The sequence below is a fragment of the Gopherus flavomarginatus genome, chromosome 3, assembly GCF_025201925.1.
Source record: "Gopherus flavomarginatus isolate rGopFla2 chromosome 3, rGopFla2.mat.asm, whole genome shotgun sequence".
Classification (NCBI taxonomy): domain Eukaryota; kingdom Metazoa; phylum Chordata; order Testudines; family Testudinidae; genus Gopherus; species Gopherus flavomarginatus.
Genome location: NC_066619.1, coordinates 243,648,121 through 243,670,182, shown reverse-complemented (window position 1 = coordinate 243,670,182; position 22,062 = coordinate 243,648,121). Strand labels below are relative to the sequence as shown.

Sequence of the window (22,062 nt, the reverse complement as noted above, 5' to 3'; positions counted from 1 at the left end):
ATGGGTTGTGCTGGTCTGCCACGACAAACTAGAGAAGCCTCCTGCGGCTCCAGAGAATTGCTGTGTGGAAATAAGCATCTTGTAGATCCAGTGCAGCAAATCAGTCATGATTTAACGCAGGGAGAATAGTTGCTAGGATGACTATATAGAATCTCATGTATCTGCCATATCTGTTGAGATAATGGAGGTCAGGGATAGGCCTCATCCCTCCCCCATGGGCTTGGGAACCAGGAAATACCAGTAATAGAATGCATCCCTGATGCTGCAGGGGACACCTTCTCTACAGCTTCCAAAGCCAGCAGAGACTGAACCTCCTCAACAAGCAGGATATCATGACAGGGGTCCAGGAAGAGTGACAGAGTAAGGGGGTGGAGAGGAGGAATGGAGAGGAACTGTATAGCACAGGGGTCAGCAACCTTTCAGAAGTGGTATGCCGAGTCTTTATTTATTCACTCTAATTTAAGGTTTCGCATGCCAGTAATACATTTACACATTTTTAGAAGGTTTCTAAGTCTATAGTATATAACTAAACTATTGTTGTATGAAAACTAAATAAGATTTTTAAAATGCTTAAGAACCTTCATTTAAAATTAAATTAAAATGCAGAGCGCCCCCCTGCCCCAGAATGGTGGCCCGGACCTGGGCAGTGTGAATGCCACTGAAAATCAGCTCGCGTGCCGCCTTCAGCCTTACTATTTGTTATATTTGGGAACTGAAAGTGTGGCTGTGCGTATAAGTACCCACAGCACTCACATAGGGTAGGCACTGGTAAGAAAAGTTGCCCAGGTTGAGACAATTTGTAGGGTTATTTAAAAGACCCTCACATTAATATATGTTCTGCATTTAAGTCTTGAAAGGACTTGAAATTGTCATCTGTAATTTCTGGAAGAACTGCTAAATATCTACTTATCAGAGTATCCTGTTAAAGTCTGTATTATAATATCACTATTGGAGGGAACGAAAGCAATTAGCTACCATATAAGAATTGAAGTCTAAGAAGATTTAAGCATCTAAATGAAAGCAGCTTGAGTTTCTGAGGGACTCAACACCCGAAGCTTTCATTGGCCCCTATCTACCAAGGAGATCAATGGGTCTGCCAATATGCTTAAAGTTATGCACATGGTGAAATATGTTACTGAACTGGGACCATTAAACAGGTGAGACTAGTCAGCACTGTGAAACCCGATACTTGGTAGGATGTGGTCCTTAGACACTTTTATTGAGTGTAAAGTAGTATATTTATTTTATCTAGAGCACTCAATCTTTCGTGATTAAAAAAGTTTCAGATGCAATCATTGATTTATTGTTTCTTAAAGCTGGAGAGACACCACACTCAAAATACAGACTGAACAAGCCCAAGATATTTTATATCATAATAGATTTGAATATTAAAATGGCTAGCCTGAGTATGCAAATAGCCTGCAAAGGGAAAATAAACAGCAAAAAAAGTTCAGTGCAGGACACCCAAGTGAAAATTGTTAAGCTACTGCAAAATTTAAATGCATATATAAAGAACTACTCAAACACCAACATCATTAGCTTTTAATTAGTATGTACTGGAAATGAAGATAGGAAAGAAAATGACTAGTTATTAAATCTATTCATCTATATAGATAGCAAACTTCAAATTTATTCTAAATTGGTAGTTCCAAAGTAGGCTGCAGTACCGGATAGATTAATACTAAGTGAGTTCTAAAAGAAAAAAAAAAAAACGAGGATTACTGTTTCTACAACCAAGGTATAATTTGCAAGGGAATGCATTCTGAAATACCAGGAACAGCACATATTACAAGGTCAGCCATGAACTAAAGTAAATCGTACAGCATAGAACATTTTTCTGATCTCAATGAAGAAAACGGTGTAAATTTTTAATGGTGAGAGTAACTAACCATTGGGACAATTTACCAAGGTTGTGGTGGATTCTCCATTACTGACAAGTTTTAAATCAAGATAGGATTTTTTCTAAAAAAAATATGCTCTAGGAATTATTTTGGGGAAATTCTATGACCTGTGCTATATAGGAGGTCAGACTAGATGATCACAGTGGTTTTTCTTGGCCTTAGAATCTATTAATATAAATGTGTATTTCCATAATAATTCCAGAGAGATTTATAAAGTAATTAAGATATGCAACACAAAGTATATTGAGAAGGCTGCTCTCCATATTACAACACAGCTTCCGACATAGTCTTCATTTTCACTTCCTGGAAATGTAAGTTTGGTGATTATTCCTGGGATAGAACAGCATCTAGCTAACTCTTCAGTGGCTCTTTTAACTGATGAGCTAAAAGTATAAAAAGACTAAGGGGGGATATGATTTTATAAACCTATATCATGAGTGATGTAGAGAAAGTGAATAAGGAAAAGTTATTTACTTGTTCCCATAATACAAGAACTAGGGGCCACCAAATGAAATTAATGGACAGCAGGTTTAAAACAAAAAAAAAAAAAGGAAGTTCTTCACACAGTGCACAGTCAACTCGAGGAACTCCTTGCCTGAGGAGATTGTGAAGGCTAGGACTATAACAGCCTTTAAAAGAGAACTGGATAAATTCATGGAGGTTAAGTCCGTTAACGGATATTAGCCAAGAGGGGTAAGGAAGGGTGTACCTGGCCTCTATTTGTCAGAGGGTGGAGATGGATCGCAGGAGAGAGATCACTTGATCATTGCCTGTTGGGTTCACTCCCTCTGGGGCACCTGGCATTGGCCACTGTCAGTAGGCAGGATACTGGGCTAGATGGACCTTTGGTCTGTCCCAGTATGGCCATTCTTATGTATGTTCTTATTTTAAAAACTTTTCTCAGTAGAGCTTGAAAATGCACAGAGGACTGTGGAAAAACAGTATTGATATTTATTGGCTTTTCTAACTAGGGAGGCTGGAGGAATCTAATATAATAAATGACCTGAGATTTACTAATTCCTTAATTTTAATTCCAGCTCTGACACTGTTATGATTTGTGCAAACTACTTATTTTAGTTGTGCCTTTCTTTCCTCATCTGTAAGGTGGGGATAGCTAATTACTACCATACATAGGTACTGCAAGGATTAGGAGCAACTGTATGGAGATATGTGTAGAAATAATTGCTACAATTATCATCACTGGCTTGATGATATTTTTTCTGAAGAGATTACACAACACAATTTAAAGAAAATATTTATTCTCTGGAAATTAGTTTCCTTCCCATGCCAGAATTGATGACATACAAAACACAGCAGTCATTACAACACTATTACAGATGACACACATTTATTCTTCAGTTCTTAGACCAGCCTCAGTGCTTAGTGAAATACTGATTGAATATCAGGTAATAATTTGAATCAAAATCAGAGACTCATAGGTAATGAATTTTATTTTAATTCCATTTTATTACAGAAGTTGTGTTTAAGTTAAACAGTGCCACAGTTCAAACAATATATATTACACATGTGGAAAACACTGAAAGATTATTTATACTTAAGGTGAAATATTTTCACTGATAACCCAGCAGCCATAAATTCAGATAGTTTACCCATAATTGAAAAGTAAACAAAAAGTTTCAATTTTTTTCAAGCAACTTTTTTCTTTACATTTTTAGTACCCTTTGCAGCAACTGTGCCTCAGACAGACAGTATAAGCACTGTGCTGAAATATCCTCCTTCCCACAAAGATAGGCCCTGATTCAGGAAAACATTTAAGAATGTATTTCACATTCAGCACTCTCTTAAGTAAATGGGAGTTACGCCCATGCTACAAATTAAGACTAACAAAATAATCAAAAGTGCACTGGGGAAAATAAAAAAAAAAAAATTACCAACTTGCTTTTACATTTTACAGTTGATCAAACAGAATAAGTGCAAAGTGAATGAGGAACCCTTGCTACTGCTACATTCCAGCAAACTATTAAAAACAAAACATTATAATAACCCATTAAATTGTAGCTTTTCTGTCCTTCCTTTCAGAACATACAGATTACCAAGACACTTGTATTCAGATGGCAGCTTTCTCTTTCAGAATTAACTTCCTTCAGACTGATGTGTTCAGTGCTAACCACCATGAGACGTAACTGTGACATCACAATGACAGTTATAACATCCATTCATATCAGAAAATAGGAACAAGCTAATTATAGAGGACACTGCTTCTGTTCGCACAGAAATATGGCAACAGGGAAAAACCAGAAAATATGCTTGTTAATTAAATAAGGCCAATATTACACTTTATAAAGTTTGATGAAATATGGCACTTTCCCTATTAATGAATTTAGTGCTCCTGAAGGGTACTAGATTGGTAGAGCCTGAAGCCTCTCATTATCCTCAGAAGAGCTATAGCACAAATTGCAGCCTCTGTCAATGTCTTTTACCATCTTGATCTGGTGGGACCACCTCTAAGGGTGAAAGAATAATTTTGTCTCCATGCTCATTTCATTCCTGGCCATTCTATGACAGGACGAATTAGAGCCAGTTTTGTGACTGGGCCATCTGTTCATAAGGAAATTCATTTTAAATGTGATTACTGAATAGCCATCAGATAACTTTGTCACATCCAAAAGAGGGATCTGAAGATGAAAGTTCTGCCTCACATTCCTGATCATATGAGCTAGCCAGTCCCCTGGATACACTTTCTTTAAATCAATTTCAACCTGTTTAGCAGAGAGAAGATACTGCAAGATTTGTCATCAGATTAGATCATACGTTACTTATTCTTATATATTATTAGACAACTACAGTCTGTATGTGCACTTTGGTCTCTTTTTACAAGAAGATTTCTCCTGTAGTTAGAAAAGGATTCTGGACATACAGAGCATAAGCAAACTACTTAACATTTAAACCGTCTTTTTTAATTGAAGTACTCTGGTTAGAACACTAACAAAGTCTGCGTTGAAAATGATGGGTGAAATCCTGGCCTCAGAAGTCAATAGCAAAACTCCCACTGGCTTCAAAATCCAGGATTTCATACCAGGAATTTTATACACGTAAAGGTCTCTGTTTAATCTTAAATTATGTCATATTACCAGCACATACATAATTGTCATTTAAAAATCAGCAGCTGTATATAAACACATTTCACAGTCTCTACACTGTACAAACACTTTAACAAACAAGCTATTTATTGCCTGGAATAATCAGGTTTTTTGACATCTGTCTTACAAATTCAGCTTTAGGTTTCTTCGTGGAGGGCTTTGTTTTTCTGCAGAACTGTATTTAGTTCCTGAATAACATTTGCCGGCAATTTATCAGATTCCAAATTAGATTTGTTTGTTCTGTTCTCATGTTTCTTCAGTGTCCTTGATTCTTTATAGGGACTCTGGTGTAAGTCAGCAACGTCAGCACCTGCGTCCTCAACACAGATCAAGCTTCGATGTTTTTTCACATGGTTTTTCACTTTCTCCTCCTTGCGCTCTAGGCATTGTGCTACGATATATGCTCTTTCTTTTAAATTCTTTTTTTCTTCCGCAGTGTCATTTTCATCTTGTTCACTGAATGTCAGCTTTCCAGCTTTAAAATGCTGAATAAAGACAAGAAATCAGAAACAGAATGGTTCAAATTAACACAATATTCAATAATACTGAGATTGTGAGTTTTGCTCATTACTTTACATAACAGCTTACAAGAAAAATCAATTTTACTGAAGAGCTGAGGCAGCACAGCTAATAGCTCTGGCCACAGTAATGGTGTAGGAAGGCATGGCCAGGTCCGACTTAGCATGCACACAGCCCCAAGGAGTGCCAACCAGGAACTGTGCCACTATGCCAACCAGGCAGCCAACCCACTGTGCCAACCAGGAACTGAGCGCATGGCCAGGCACCATAGCAGCAGCTCTCCTTCAAACTCACCCCTCCCCACATCCTGACTAGACAGATCCCTCTTGTCACACAGCCCCTAGCTACCTCTTGTCTGCATCCTGAATTACACCCCTGCCAGCACCCTGAGCTACCCCTGTCTCTGCACACAGCCTCCAGTTACCCCCATCTGCACCCTGAACTACACCGCTGCCTGCACACAGCCCCTAGTTACCCTTTGCCTGCACCCTGAGCTGGCTGAAAGGCTGAAAAGTGAAGATGAGATCAGGTTGAGCCTCACTAACATATATCCCCAGCTGGAAAAATTGGGAGGAGAAGCAGGCACATCCATCCCATTAAGAAGACTCCTTGTCCATAAGTTATTTTATATTTTATTATAAAATTTGATTCTTTTCTAATTAGCTGAGGATAGTATTGGATCTTTACTTACACAGCAGAGGAACGCATTTTCCACTAAAAAAACTGAACACAATATAATGTTCAAAGTTGGACAACCATTTTGTTTTAAAATGAAATGAGGATTTTTAACAAAATTGTTAACATTGCTGTGTTGCTAATTTAGTTTTGTAGAAAATCGTGTTTTCCTGTTTGAACACCACATGTTTTGCTCTCAACATTTTCTTTTTTGAAAGTGCAGCTTTACTAAAACTGTTTGAAGTCAAAGATCTTCAAGCGTTTCTTTGAGTGCATATCGCTAGGGATTTCTATCATTACAATTGTTGTCATTAAAATGAAAAGTAAACTTGTACATTGTTTATTACAGTGTCACAGTTTATATGTATGTAATAATTAATAATTCTCCTCAAGAAGTGTTAATAATGAGCCACAGAGCCTACTGCAGTTACACAGGTGGGCCTCAGGGAAAAAATTTGGGAACCCCTGGTGTAGGGGATTTGAAAATGCCACTGTCAACAGTACAAAACTTGTTTGTCTGGTTGGTGCAGTCAAGTGGAAAGCAAGAATAGGTTAGTTGCTCTTGAAAAATGTATTCCAGTTCCCTAACTGGGCAAAAAGTGGGGGAGGGGAAGGAACAAAATACAGAGTAAGTGAAGTGAGCTCCCATCTCCAGCATTCTTTATCTACTGAAGTAGTCTCTACTCAACTTCTTAAATTTCAGCTGAATCAACATTCACGCAATATTTAAAAGAACAACATTATTTTGTCATTGCATTTGGGCAAAATAAACCAATGATATTTTAAAATAGATTTTTTTTTCCTAAAAAAAGAATTGAGAGTGAAGGTTGCTGATAGTGTAGTTCTCATTTATTAAGAGTGAAATTCACCCAGGAACAACAGAGCTGTGGATGCTAGTGGAGTTTTGGTGTTCTGATACCTGGGGGAAGGTCAGCCTTAGAATGACCAAGCATGGGGACTTCACACCCCTGCATGTGCTAAAACTGGCTTATATACGTGGGCCAGATCTTTTTCTGGTGTAAGCTGTCATAGCTCCACTGACTTCTACAGAGTTATGGCAATTTATACCAGCTAAAGACCTACCCCTGACTCTCCGCAGCCCAGCACAGAAATAGGGAGTGATAGAACAGTTATTGGCTGTAATGTGTTTTCATGTTGACAGTGGCCAAGAATCACTACACAAGTGTGCAAGGGAGTTCAGAAGCTGCCCCAAACCTCAGTGTTGCAGTAGTGCTATCCTGTCTAATAGCTGTGGACGTTCTCATTTTCCATGTATATTAAGAATATAAAGTCTGAACAGTAATTCTGCAGAATATAAAGTCTGAACAGTAATTCTGCAAACCTCTACAAACAAAACAGAGTTCAGCTAATAAGTATGATGACCCTGAATAAGAAAATCTTCATAAATACATAAAAAATAACTTATAGGTGTATTGCCTGGGGCTCTTTAATAAGGGGTTCGATTTTTATCAGAAGATGCAGTAACTAGATGGCTAGAGGGATTTCTAAATGTCAGCAAGCCATGGTATTAAATTACCGCCTTGAAATTCAGTCTGAAAGAATGCATTTTATTTACAACCCCTAGTAAAACCACGTTTCAATTTTGCATCTTCTAAGCAGCAAAATAGTGATTACATTTCTTAAAACCCAATATAGCTCCTTGCTCAACTGGGTACGGTGAGCTCCCTTTTTCCTGACGTTCTCTCCCCAAATTGCTCTTATATGAAATTGGAAAAGGCCTAAAACAATTATCACTTTTGAAAAGTATCTTCTGTTTTGAAATAAACTACCAGATCAATAGATGTTCCTTCTACTTAAAGTGGGGCATACTGCTCACATAGAGAACTTTTTCAGTGGCACTGGCATAGGCTCAGCACATGGACGATTTATAATTTGCATGTTGTACAAAACCCATGAAATTGATGAAACCAGCTGTACAAAGTACAGCGCATTGTAAGACTATACAGAAGATACAGAGCTAAGCAATTTCCCATACCAGTAATGTGTGTCAAACACTACTGTAAAGTGACCTGTGATCAGAATTACCCTATTGTTCTCCCAATGATTTCCATATCAAAATGTAACTGTTTTACAGTAAAACGATACTGTCCCCTAACTGCCAACTCTGCAAAAACAATATGGGTATAATTACGATAATCTGGAAGTCAAACTTTTTCCTTCTGCATATCACCAGTAACAAAGATTGGTCAGAGCAAATTATGTCCTCAGTTACATCTGTGCAATACTATTTCTGTCAATGGGATTGCAGAGATATACTTTTCATTTTAGTAATAATTCTGATGATGATGCACAAGAATGGACAAATCTATCTTACATTCTCTCTTTTACCTTTGTTGGCTTTTCAAAGCTAACAAGACAAAAAAACAATAAAAACCCCATCTTACTTTAATCTGCCTAGTAAGTAGACACAATTCAGAATACATACAGAGAGCAGATTCTTTGAGGAAGGTGGTACAATTTTTTACCATTTATGTGATACTGAGTACACTAAATATTAAGAGTGAAATTCTGGCTCTGCTGAAATTGATGGGAGTTTTGCTATCAACTAAAATGGAGACAGGATTTTCACCTATTTTTTCCCCTTTCGTACCCACAGCACTCATCCCTGACACAGCTGTCCAGATCCTGTTCTCATGCTGATATCATAGCTATTTTGCACAGTGCTGGAACATGAATCTGGTTAATAATTGCTTAATTATTCTAAGTGGGTATATTTTGATTTTAATTATTTGATGTAGTGTAATAAACTTTTTAAAAAATTATTATAAGTTAGTGCTTTCAGCACATACTGCTAAAGATGTTGAACATTGGTTAAATTCTAGTTATCCATTACCTTTCACACTTTTAATTTAAACTTAAGTAAATGTTTTTCAAACATTTAAAATACATATTTTATTTGTCCATGTACAGCAAAATTCCTTCAAATACAAATCAGTGCAGAAAATTATGTACCACAGTTTGTTTGGTATTCATTTTCCTAATACAGTCTCCTTTTTTATTTTTTTGATTCCTCTATGGGTCTCTTAGCAAATTGCCTTTCTGCTACCTTTATACTACTATTAAATTAATTTATTTTTTCAAGTACTTCAGTATCAGGAAGCCAGCCAAACTATCAACGGGGCCAGTGGACAATCAAGGTGCTAAAGGAGAACTCAAGGAAGACCAGGCTGCTGCAGAAAAGCTAAATGAATTCTTTGCATAAGTTCACTGCAAAGGGCGTGAGGGATATTTTCACCCCGAGCCATTCTTTTTAGGTGATAAATCTAAAGAACTGTCCCAGACTGAAGTGTCCATAGAGGAGGTTTTTGAACAAATAGATAAATTAAAACAGTAATAAGTCACCAGGACTAGATGGCATTCACTTAAGAAGTTCTGAAGGAACTCAGACATGAAACTATAGAACTACTAACTGGGTTATCTAACTTATCATTTAAATCAGCCTCTGTACCAGATGACAAGGATAGCTCGTAAAGTCAATTTTTTTAAAAGGCTCCAGAGGTGATCCTGGCAATCATCGGCCAGTAAGTCTAACTTCAGTATCAGGCAAATTGGCTGAAACTATAGTAAAGAACAGAATGATCAGACACATAGATGAACATGATATGTTGGGGAGGAGTCAACATGGCTATTGTGAAGGGAAATCATGCCTCAGCAATCAATTAGAATTCTTTGAGGGTCTCAACAAGCATATGAATATAGTGTATACTTGGACCTTCAGAAAGCCTTTGACAAGATCCTACACCAAAGGCTCAAAGTAAGCAGCCATGGAATAAGAGGCAAGATTCTCTCATGGTTCACTTACTGGTTAAAAGATAGAAAACAAATGGATAGGAATGGTCAGTTTTCAGAATGGAAATAAAAAAGGAGAGCTAAATAGCAGGGTGCCTCAACAATTTGTACTGTTCAACATATTCATAAAGATCTAGAAAAGGGGCAAACAGTGAGGTGGGAAAGTTTGTAGCTATTCTTTATACAGATCTGAGGACATTACTACCATGTGTTTAACAATCTATTGTATCAAAAGGAATGAAAATGCATGCCACCACTGAAATGGTTACCTCCATAAGTTTGGAATCAAATTCTCTGTTGGTTAAACTGAAATGTTATTTTTCCTCCTCCTCTTTTTGAACCATCTCAGTTACATACTTCTTCAGGACAAGACTAATTTGGATTCCAACAATATATGCAAAAAATGCTAGTTTACACTTTTCAATGCTTAGTTTTGTTCTAATTTTCTAAAGGTATTCAAACAGAATCTGTGTAGATCTATTTACATATATCAAGTTCAATACTTTTTTATGGCAGAGTTAGTTATTAACATTAAGGTTTCACATCACTATGAGCATTAATTGCAAACCTTTTTCTAATATGACTGTCACACGTTTGGCATGACATACTGGAGTTCTTGCCAACAGGGCACAACAAAATCAAGAAGGTCCTGGTAATGTTTAGATTCAAAATTATGCAGTTCAAGAAAGATAGGTAAAATCTTTACTTCCAAGAAATGTTCTTAACTTAATTTGCAAATGGAGCTCGTTGCTACTACTATTGTAGGAAAGCTACGTAAAGGTTCAAGACTGCTTTGGAGATAGGAAAAGATATGGTACAATATGCAAACAAAGCTGTATCATCAAGGACTTTATTTAATAAAAACATGATTATAATGTCTAGTAACATTCATGGGAAAACTCCCATTTAATTCAAATGAGTGGCTCTTACTAAAAAAACCCAGTGTTAATTTATCAACTTGCCACAGGGCTAGCTCATTATGCATTTAACTACATTGTCCTAACTATTCCTTTACTGGCAGAACAATACAAAGGAACAAAACTAATATTAGAAGCATCTACATCTCACATTTATCCAACTCCAGAGAGATAAGTGCTCCTGGACTATATAAAAAGGACAACAAAATATAGCATTGTAATTAAAGTTCGACACCAACGTTAACCACTAGCTTACCTCTGCATTTCCTCTGGTTTTAGAAGTACTTTTCTCCTGCTGAATGGGAATTAGAGGTAAACCTCCAATCTTTGGATTTTTAGTGATAGACTGTTTTCTTGCTTTTCCAGCTGGTGGCCATATATCACTGTGCTGTAGAAACAAAATTTCTTATTCTTGGCATGCAATTTTATTGTGATATATACATTGTTTTTTATGTACAAAATTGCCTCAGTAAGACTATATACTATGCTCTACAGTCACTCCACATAAAACTATGACTTATTTTTAAGATAACAGGGACATGCTTTTTATAATTATGTTGATGCTTCTACAAAAGTATTGCTGGAGGACTGCAAGATGCTAAGTGAATAGAGCTTTAAGGTCTCAGTACACTGTCTATGTTCCAGAGGTGTTCCCTCCACACTTTATATCAAAATATCAAAACATATCTATTGGCAACAGAACAAAAAAATCAATATTTAGGAAAACAAATGTATCTATTTGTTTTTTAGCTCCAAAATTCTACATAAATTGTATCTATATATGCAATTATATGACCCAATATGAAAAATAAATGTTTAAACATAAGGGAACATTTATACTACTAATTTATTACTGTATGTTAGTTATAACAGTTATGGTTCAGACTTCGAAGGAAGTTCAGGGGATTTAGTCATACATCTTCCCCCCATCCCAAAGGGTTAAATGTAGTCAGTAGACAATCTTTAAAAATCTTAACCTACAACATGTAATCGCCTCATGGTTGAAACAGAAAACAAGTAGACAGCAAGTAGAACACACCACTTCTTTGGGTGAAGGGATAAATTACATTTAACTGTAAAGAATTATGGGTGGGATTCACAAGGGAGACTTAGGCATTGCAACACTCATCTGGTTTCAGACCTCTCCTGATGAAGCTTTTCCACTGTGTAGAAATAATCATTGAGACAGGAGGACTTGAGTCTCTCACCTCAGAGGTATGTACCCTAACAATTGGGCTATAGAGTCGCACTTATTTTCTTGGTGACCAATGAATATTTAATTATATAAACAAAGTAAGACAGCTTTAATGAGAGAGATTGAGGGAGACCCAACCCAACATGGCCAATAGCCAAGTGATTAGTGACCATGCCCAGGAGGTGGGAAACCCCATTTCAAATCCCTGCTCCAAATCAGCCCAACAGAAATTTCAATCCACGTCTCCCACATCCTGAGTGCTCTAAGCATTGGGCTAACAGACACACCACCTCTTTCTCCTGCTTTGCATGGGTTTAGGCATACTTTGTGCATGTCTACTGGAACGGGCCCCAAAAGCAGGACAGGCGTGAGGAGAAATGCCTATTTTGTGAATTGCTGAGAGTTAGGCACTGGGCAGTGGCAGGAGTTAGATGGCTGTGTGCATGCCCAACCAGTGACTTTAAGGTGGTCAGGTGGAGCCTGAAGTGCTTAAGTCACCCTTGTGAATCCCACCCTGTGTGTCTGTAACAGTTTTAATTGAATGGTAAATAATAAATTATGAATATTTGTAACTCATTAGGCAAAATTAAAATTTACTTATTCATAGTTCTAGCTCATCTAGGTGGCTCTTGTCAACAGAAATATATCAAAACATCTTTGTCTTTTCAGAAGAGAGCATATATCAAGTACATTTTGTAAATATTATTCAAGAGCGAAGAGTCTGTAGATTGGTCTTGCAAAGCACAAAGTGACAGGGAAAAGAGAAAGAGTATGTGTATGCTGCCATTAGTACATGGCCTCTAAATTCAGGGGGGCAAGATATGTTTATCACTCAGGCTTATAACTTGGAGACCATCTTCGACTCTTCCTTCTTGGCATGCCCAAATCTTGCAGCTTCTTCCTCCACAGTACATTATAACTAAAGAACTGTAACCATTCCTCAGTTATGCCATTAGTCTCTGATGGATTCAATGAGGTGGAAGGTCTCTGGGAAGGTTGAGCTCAGAGAAATAGGCAGTGTTTGCATTGCACTTATCCGAGAATGACTGCTGTCATGATGAATGTAAAATGTTGTTTCTAAGCAACTGAAGACAGAATTTTTATGGCTTAACTTATAGTGATTTCTGAAATTCTTAAAGAGTTTTCTAAACATTTTAAAATTCTCCATGAAATATACTGCAAAAATTCTGCATGTATTTACTTACTTTAAAAGGGTCACAGATTCAACTGGCTTTCCTAAAGAGGTCTGTGGAGAAGAACCCTTAAACCACTCCAAATAACAAAATTTTCTTTCTAAGCAAAGAAACAAGGCTCCCTTAATTGAAGTATTAAGCAGAAGAATTACTGCCCATGTACCTGAAGGTGTATCTTCATATGGGTGCTAATTTTGGCTTTACTTGTCAGTGCTCAGAGGAATACATGCACACAGATATTAGAATTGGAAAAGATCTTTTTTGCTCATCTTCCCATCAATACCATATTTCCTAGATAGCTTCATTAAGTGCTTTTTGTCTAGACTAGATTTATTAAATTCAAGACTGGGCTTGAACAATATCCCATGGGATGACCATGCCCCATACATAAAGAAAACAATTATTCTATTTTAGGCATATTTTTACTGTTTACCAATCAAAATACAAAATGAATAATCTCAATATTAACCCAACTTTCTCCAACTGAAGCCAGAGAACTAGAATAATTAGGTTATACAGACGCCCCCCAGGTTACGCAAACCCGACTTATGCAAATCGGCACTTATGGAAAAAGTTCCATAAGCTAGAAATATATATAATTGGCATAATGGTTGGGTATACGTTTCCAACTTACGCAAAATTCAAGTTACGCAAGGCATTCTGGAACAGAATGCTTGCATAAGTCGGGGAGCATCTGTAGTGGGATAAAATTTACACTATGGTACCTACACCTCATCAGAGGAGGGAAAAAGAAAAAGATTAATACCACACTGTTCAGCTAAACACAAAAAGTTTCTATGGAGTAAAAGAAAATGGGTCTCCATCACCAAGTTAGGCTTCTTCCACTTCTAACTGCAAAGACTCTACCTTTGGGTAATGTAATGCAAAATCTTGACACCTATATGCCGTCTTTACATTCATCTTGAAGTTCAAATCTAGGTTGATCACATCATTCAAACAAATGAAGCCTACTGTCTAAAATTCTATCCACAGAAATGTGTTCAGATATCATGCCAATGAGTCTTGTATAAGAACAGAAAGCATAATAATTTTAAACATGGTCATCATTGAAATGCTGATTCAGGATAACAAATCCAGCTTACATACTTACAATGTTTTTTTCTAATCTATAGTGGTGATGAGGATTAACTTCAAACCAGAGACAAATACTTGCATGTACAAAGCATTCTGAGATTTTACATCTTCAAGTACTGATTTTATTGCAAATAATATTTTACCATGGAAAAATAGATCAGTTGTGTCTCATTACCACCTAATGGAACAAATAATTCATGGTGTTGCTACATCTGCTTAAGACCGGAATGCTGAATAAAATTGTTTCCTTAATACAGCCTGTTAATATTGTTAATTTATATACTGTGTATCATGAGCAAGACTGCAATTTAGTCACGGAGGTCATGGAATCCGTGACTTTCAAAGACCTCTGTAACTTCAGCCAGTGCCTGCTGGGAGCTGCAGGGTCCCCTGCTGCCTGTGGGTGGGAGGCAGGGGAGACCTCAAGAGCTCCTGACTGCTGTGAGTGGTTGGGGGACCTCCCGCAGCTCCTAGCTGCTGCAGAAGGCGGAGGGGGGGGGACCTCCTTCAGCTCAGGGCAGCCAGCAGAGAGGGACCCTGGAGCTCCAGCATCCAGGCATGGTGGGGGCCCCTGGAGCTCCCAGCCTGCCCACAGCTGACCAGGCTCCCCATTTTGTCATGCATATTTTTAGTAAAAGTCAGGGACAGGTCACAGGCTTCTGTGATTTTTCATTATTGCCTATGCCCTATCTGTTACTTTTACTAAAAATATCTGTGACAAAATCTTAGCCTTAATCATGAGTAATGAGATGATAGTTTTCAAAGAAAAATAATTGAGGAATATGCTGAAGTTGGAAAAAAATTAGCAACGTGTATTCTTCTGTTTAAACAATTCCCCAAAAGATATGAACTGCTTCTGTAAGTCTTCATTCCAGATTGATTAATCAAATACGTTTCACTCTATACTTGCTGGTCAGAGTTGTAACATTATCTTTCTTGTGATCTTGCATCAACAGGACTTGAACAGAGTTACTAAGCTTTGGATGAGTTGTTTTTAAGCAACCTATGTCAATAACCTGTGAACCTATTTATTGAGACACTACCCTTGTTATCCCCATGAGATGTGTGGACAGGGAGCTGACTAGTCGAGGGCGCCAAAGGGTTGCCATGCACTGACACCACAGTGCTGACTCGGAGAAGCGCGCCGGGGTCAGCGCTGACTCCATCAGAATAGCCTGGAGCCTAATGTCCCTTTCTCTCTTGGTCCAAGGCTTAAACGACTTGCAAATCTTGCAGCGATCGCCGAGATGCGTTTCCCCAAAACAGCGTATGCAGTCCACGTGCGGATCACTCAGTGGCATAGATCCCCTACAAGTGTCACACAACTTAAAACCTGGGGCCCGGGCATGCCCCAGTCCGGGCGCTCTAGCTAAACTTAACTAACTAACTAACAATAGGTACCATACGCTGAACAAGCAAGCAGTTTTGGGGGCAAGCCACAGCAAAGCTGGAGCAGAGCAGTTCCGAAGCACCTTCATTGGCGGCAAGAAGGAACTGAGGGTGGGAAGAGGGCGCAGTGCCCCTTATACCACACCACGGAGGCAGGGCTGGCTTTATGAATGGCAGGGCCCGATTCGAATACCCAGCAGTGGTCAGGGTCTTCGGCAGCACTTCACTGGCAGGGGGTCCGCTCCGGGTCTTCCGCGGCACCAAAGGACTCCCCACCGCCAAAATGCCGCCGAAGACCTGGAGTGGACCCCCCCCCACCACTGAAATGCCACCGAAGACCTGGAGCGGACACCCCCCACCGCCACCGCTGGGTGAATAAAAAATTTTTACAAAATTAAAAAGATGCGTAAGGCGCAGGGCCCTCATAGGCATGGGGCCCGATTTCAGGGAACCGGGGGAATCGGCCTAAAGCCGGCCCTGCATGGAGGCGCCACTCCATGGGTCGCTGGGGTGCTCCCCTACAGGTACTGCTAGGGGAAAAACTTTCGGCACCGGTGCACGTGGCAAGCAAACACATCTATTGTGGAATACATATGAGCAATCACTCGAAGAAGAAATGTCATATCCTAAGGTTTATTAGCTGTGAAAATCTCTTCTCCTGTTCAGCCATGGTGTAGGTAGTGAGAGGGTGTTTGTCAGTAGTGGCAGGGGATGGGCCATCTCACGTGGGGTTGGCAGGACCGGCGCTAGGGGTTTGAGCGCCCTAGGTGCACGGCAATTTCGCCGCCCTGCGCGCTGGTCCCGTGGCTCTGGTGGAGCTGCCGCAGTGGTGCCTGCAGAGGGTCCGGTGCTCCGCGGCTCCGGTGGAGCTGCCGCAGTCATGCCTGCGGGCGGTCCACCAGAGCCGCATGAGCAGCTGACCATCCGCAGGCACGACTGCGGCAGCTCCACCGGAGCCCCGGACCAGCGGACCCTCCACAGGCACCACTGCGGCAGCTCCACCGGAGCCACCTGCCGCCCCCTCTGGCAAAACGGTGCCCACCAATTATTCTGGCACCCTAGGGGATTGCCTAGGCTGCCTAAATGGTAGCGCCGGTTCTGGGGGTTGGGGACAGTAGGAAATACCCACCAGAAATCCCACTTAGTGGTGTAAAAACATAACTGAGTATGAAAATATCCTAGATGTAAGTGGTCATTTCTGCACCTACTTACTGTCCACATACCATTTATCCCTTGGCTATACACTGGTTTGCTGCTGCTGATGTGTCTCTTTTCAGTGCATTATGTTCAGTTGGTGCCCTTTTTACAAAGTCAGAAAGGGTTTTTTCTGTCCCTCCAACTGGTGAGCAGAATGTGGGTTTTTAGCCTCCCTTCACCCAAAGAAACTTGGGAAAATTAGCTAGAGAGAGTGTTTATTTTGTCCAATTTTATTTTTCTTATTACAATTGCACGGCAGGTGTCCAGTGTGGGTTCTTTGGGTAGTAGCGACCAGAGCTGCCATTGCAATCCAGAGTGGGAGATGGGCTACATTTGGCTGGTGGACCTCCTGCGCAAGCTAGGGGTGGGTGTGGGGAGGAGAGAAAGAGCTTCAGGGTCTTACACAGAAGGAGGCACCTCATCATCTCTCACATAAAGAAAGGGCAGAGAAGGATTTGGTAGTTTGGGTAACAGATCTCTGGGCTGGTTCCACGTAAGGTGCCTCTTAAGCATTTGGCATGCCCTCCATGGCCACATCTTGGTGAAATGCACTGGACGTAAGCCACTGGACAGTTTTACTTAAAGTGGTGGAGTGGAAAATCCATTTGAAATCCTCTCCTGGTTGCACTGCAACCATGTTATGCAAGTTGTAGAGGCTTTAGCTAAAATCCTGAATGTGGCGTGATGGTAACTGTTATGCTGGTGTGACTGCTGCTTCTGTTTCAATACTTCCTTAAAAAAAGAAAATGGGCATTTTGCTCTAACTAGCATTACAACAGCCCTCAGCAAAATAGGCAGCATTTTCTTCCCTCATATAGTGATGGTGCATGAGACTGGAAGCCAGGAAGTCTCAAGTTCTTTACCCATCAATTAATTCGGGATATGAAGACATTTAGCATTGGTGAAACCTCAAAACAGACAGAATTTACAGCACTAGCTGCCACAGGCAGACAAAGTAGTCACACTCAATGCAAGGATGACATTTGCAAACACCTTGTCTCTGGCATCTAAAATATCAATTTTCTCTTAGCCTTGTTGAATTTTTAATATTTTCACCACAAGTAAGTATTATCCCATTTGGTAGGCTGGGATGACATTTTCAGAAGTGTCTAAGTGACTTAGTGTCCTTTGGACTTACAGTTCTAAGTGCCTACATCTCTTGAACATGTGACTTAGGCACTTTTGAAGATTTTACATTAGGAAAATAAAGCTGAGAAAGGCTGAGGATAACATTTTCAAATCTGCTTGCTTAAAGTTTTCTATTTCTGAAAAATAGCTAAATTTTCAGAAGTGCTGAACACACGCTTCTCCCAATACTCGGCACTTCTGGAGATCAAAAACAACTAGCTGCCCAAATACGGATACAGGAACCCAAATTTAAATGTTGTCTGATATTTCCGAGCCTCAGTGACCTAATCTGTAAAATTTAATACTTCCTTTGAAGGAATCACAAAAATCAACATTTGTCAATTGTTACCTTCAGTGACTTTGCCAAGAAACATCCTGAATCCTCATGGAAAAAAGTAGAAGCAAATTTGATGCAAATATAATACTATTTTCAAGATTCCCGCTAACTGGCTGAGTGTACAGCTCTCCACTCTGGGTGAAATTTTCCACCATCTCTTTTAGTCCCTCTCACCACTACCCAAGCACAATAAAATCCTTTTGTATGGATGTGTTCTTGAGCTGCCACTCAAAACCATACCCCACCTTCCCTACAACCTAGTAGCAGGTACCTCTCTATTTGACTTAAGAGAATGGGTGAAATCCTGGCCCCACTGAAGCCACTAGGGCCAGGATTTCACCCAATATGATTACTGGTGATGGGCAAGTGGGTTGCCTCTCTTTGTCCAGATTCTCTGCAACACAAAAGAAAACCCAGGAGAACTCTATGAACTCCTCCAAAAAAACTACAGCTCAAATGTGAAGCAGTTACTACCTATCACTCTAAGCACTTGAGCTATAGCCCATAGATGGGCTAAGTCCACATCTTCTTCTAGTTGTATGACCTCAAGCACTTCAGTAACATTACTGACTTAATGGCATTATTCTTTTTGCTACAATATATGGTTCATTCAGAACATCCATCCATACATTTCTTTAATTGTTTTGCAGATAAGTACAAATTACTGGTGAAACTCAGTGATTCACCACTAAATATGAAATGTAGAGAATTTTTTTAAATTCTATTTCCTCTGACCAAAGTATTACCTGAGCATTGAAAATACTGGTCATCCACTCCATCTGTGTATCCTGTCCATCACAACACATGTGCCTACAATACAATATGTGCTATCATTAAAATAAAAAACAGATTAATGAAGTATCTAACTGTAATTGTCACATACCACAGAAGCAGTTCTTGTTTTGACATTCAAAACCTATTTGGATTTCTTTTAATTATTTAATGTTGTTAGTATTTTATTATTTACATTTTACACATAAGAACTTCTAAATATATATTAAATGCATATTATGAAAAGACTGAGGGCAATGTACATAGGATCCAATCCAGGAATCCGTCCATATTCTATAAAAACTGAAGCACCTGTTTAACTTTAAGCATGCGCTTAGTTCCTGGGATTTCAAATCACAGTTTTAAGTCTGTGCTTTGGGGCTTTGCTGAACAGGGATTTTAGCAAGGATCTGAAACTAACAGCTGCAACAAATCAACCAATAATTTTTGTTAATGGGTAAAAATCAAAACAAAAACAAGGATCACACACATTAGATTTCAAGCACACTATTTAAAAAATGTTGACATTAAACTGGCAAACACACATTTGTTGGTGTTGGTTACTTACCAGTGGTGCTTTTCAGAAAATACTGTAAGACCCCAGCTGAAAAAAATATAAAACTCCACATTAAAAATAAATATTTCTTTATTTACCAGAAACCAAAGCCAAAACAGAAAATTGAATGCTAACTTCAGAGTGCTTGCCAAATATTGCACAGGGAAGTTAATTTTACATGGAGATTACACCTCAAAAGCTATTGCAAGAAGTTTAATGTGTGGTTCTAATCTGAAAAGCATTTTCATTTAAAATGGCCTTATGGGGTTCCATGTTTATTGTCTCAATGCTTTTGATATCAGCTATGCTCTATTTACAAGTTGTGACAGGACCTTTTCATCTAACTAGCAGGTCTGCCAATTCAGTCAAGCTAGGCTCCTTTCACCTCATGAATCATCAAAACAGCAACAAAGTTTAACAGATCAAATTATGCTCTCAGTTATTTCTGTGCTACCCCATACATTTTATAAAAGCAGCAAAGAATCCTGTGGCACCTTATAGACTAACAGACGTTTTGGAGCATGAGCTTTCGTGGGTGAATACCCACTTCCTCAGATGCATTTATAGTTTCAGTAACGTCTATGCAACGTCATGGAGTATGCTTGGGTAATTTGTTAGAACTAATTTAACTTATTAGGAATTCTTTGATGATATACAAAATGGAATAGCATCCAGCTCATTCGGCCTTAGCTGTGTAGGTTCTGCAGGGCTGCTGTGAGTTTAAAAAAAGCATTTTTGTCACTAAAGTAGGAAAAGCTAGGACTGAATACACACAAGGAACACAACTGAGACAAGAGATGTCATTTGTACATGTTCACTTTCAAGAGGAACACTGATATTTAGTCCTCTAGAAACACAAATAAATGACTTTGAGATCCTTTGATGAAGGTGCTATAACAGGCCAAAGTATTTCTACTAGCAGTGATAGGCAGGGGCAGCTCCAGGCACCAGTGCAGCAAGCATGTGCCTGGGGCTGCAAACTGCGGGGGGGGGGGGTGGCGTACTGGTCGCCATTAGGGCAGCAGTCGGGCATGCCTGCAGGAGGTCCGCCGTTCCCGCGGCTTCGGCGGCAATTCGGCGGTGGGTACGAAGGCATGGGACCGGCAGATCACCCGCAGAAATGCCGCCAAATCTGCATGACCAGTGGACCGCCCGCAGTTGTGCCACTAAAGGCCACCTGACTGCCGTGTTTGGGGCGGCAAAAAACACAGAGCCCCCCTTGGTGATAGGGACATGGATTTGAAGCGGGGGCAACTAGTGAGGGCAGTCAAGTGAAGACTTGGTTTCTAGAACGAAGTCAGGCACTATAATCTAATATATGGCACTGCCCCATTTCCAGTGGTGTGAGAGACAAGATCAATCAGCTGAGAGTTTGTAAGTGACCTGGGGTAGGCTGGGGTAAGAAAAATAAATCACAGAATGGAATCAAAAAAGAAAGGAGAAATGGGACCAGACAATAAGATGGCAGAATGAGCAAAAAACAGAAGGAAAGACAAAAGTCAGTGAGAGCAAGTGAGAGCATGCACACACTAACCCACACAATAGGGCAGAAAAGTAAGAGGACAACCATATGGATCTTTGAAAATGAACAGCTCTGCAGTTAGAGATCTTGGTTTGATGCCAACTTCTGTCACCTCTGAGGCCTGGGTGTGCCCTAAGGGACAGAGTGCTCTGCCTTTGAAGATAAGAGACCTACTAGTCTGCAGCAACTAACCTGACTCAGTCAGGAGTGCCACTGACTAGCTCAGATACAAAGAAAAGTCACAGCAATGTGGAACCTGGAGAAGGAAAATCCTTCATTGAGGACCCAGGGACTGGCACCAAAGATCAGGACTAGTAATCTTTTTTGGCACGCTAAAGGTGTGCTCACCATTGGAATGCAAGATCCATGCTACAAGACTAAATTGAGCTAGTAACAATTATAGCCACAACAAAAAAACACACTTCAGATTAAGAAAACCAATCAATAAAGTAATTTTCTAACAGAGAAGAGTTAACACAGAACACAAGACCAGACAGGATCAGAACAAGTAATATTATGAAGTGCAATTCCATTCAGAATAGGGACAGACTTCACTTGACTTCCTGATTTTGTGTGCACGTGTGTATCTGTGTGCTTTTCCATCACAAAACTCTAGTATTTTGCTATATAGAACATAACCCCATTTCTTTTCTAATCTTACTTTGTTGGTGGCTTCATTTTCTTCTTTACTCCAAGATAAAGTTTCAGTGAACTGAGGGGCAGCACTTTTTCAGGTTTGTTACTCTGTGAATGAAC

The 22,062-nt window shown here is 39.5% G+C and overlaps 1 protein-coding gene across 1 annotated transcript in view; it reads right to left on the bottom strand.

Moving 5' to 3' along the window:
- Nucleotides 1–3,170: 3,170 nt before the first annotated feature.
- Nucleotides 3,171–22,062, bottom strand: part of ARAP2 (ArfGAP with RhoGAP domain, ankyrin repeat and PH domain 2) — a 219,435-nt gene continuing 200,543 nt past the window's right edge. Inside the window, exons 29-33 of the mRNA XM_050947298.1 lie at nucleotides 21,968–22,050; nucleotides 19,797–19,832; nucleotides 19,204–19,267; nucleotides 11,180–11,311; nucleotides 3,171–5,487 (exon numbers count right to left, since the gene is read on the bottom strand). Of these exons, the coding sequence (XP_050803255.1) occupies nucleotides 5,140–5,487; nucleotides 11,180–11,311; nucleotides 19,204–19,267; nucleotides 19,797–19,832; nucleotides 21,968–22,050 (663 nt within the window). The 3' untranslated portion in view covers nucleotides 3,171–5,139. The remainder of the gene's footprint in view (nucleotides 5,488–11,179; nucleotides 11,312–19,203; nucleotides 19,268–19,796; nucleotides 19,833–21,967; nucleotides 22,051–22,062) is intronic.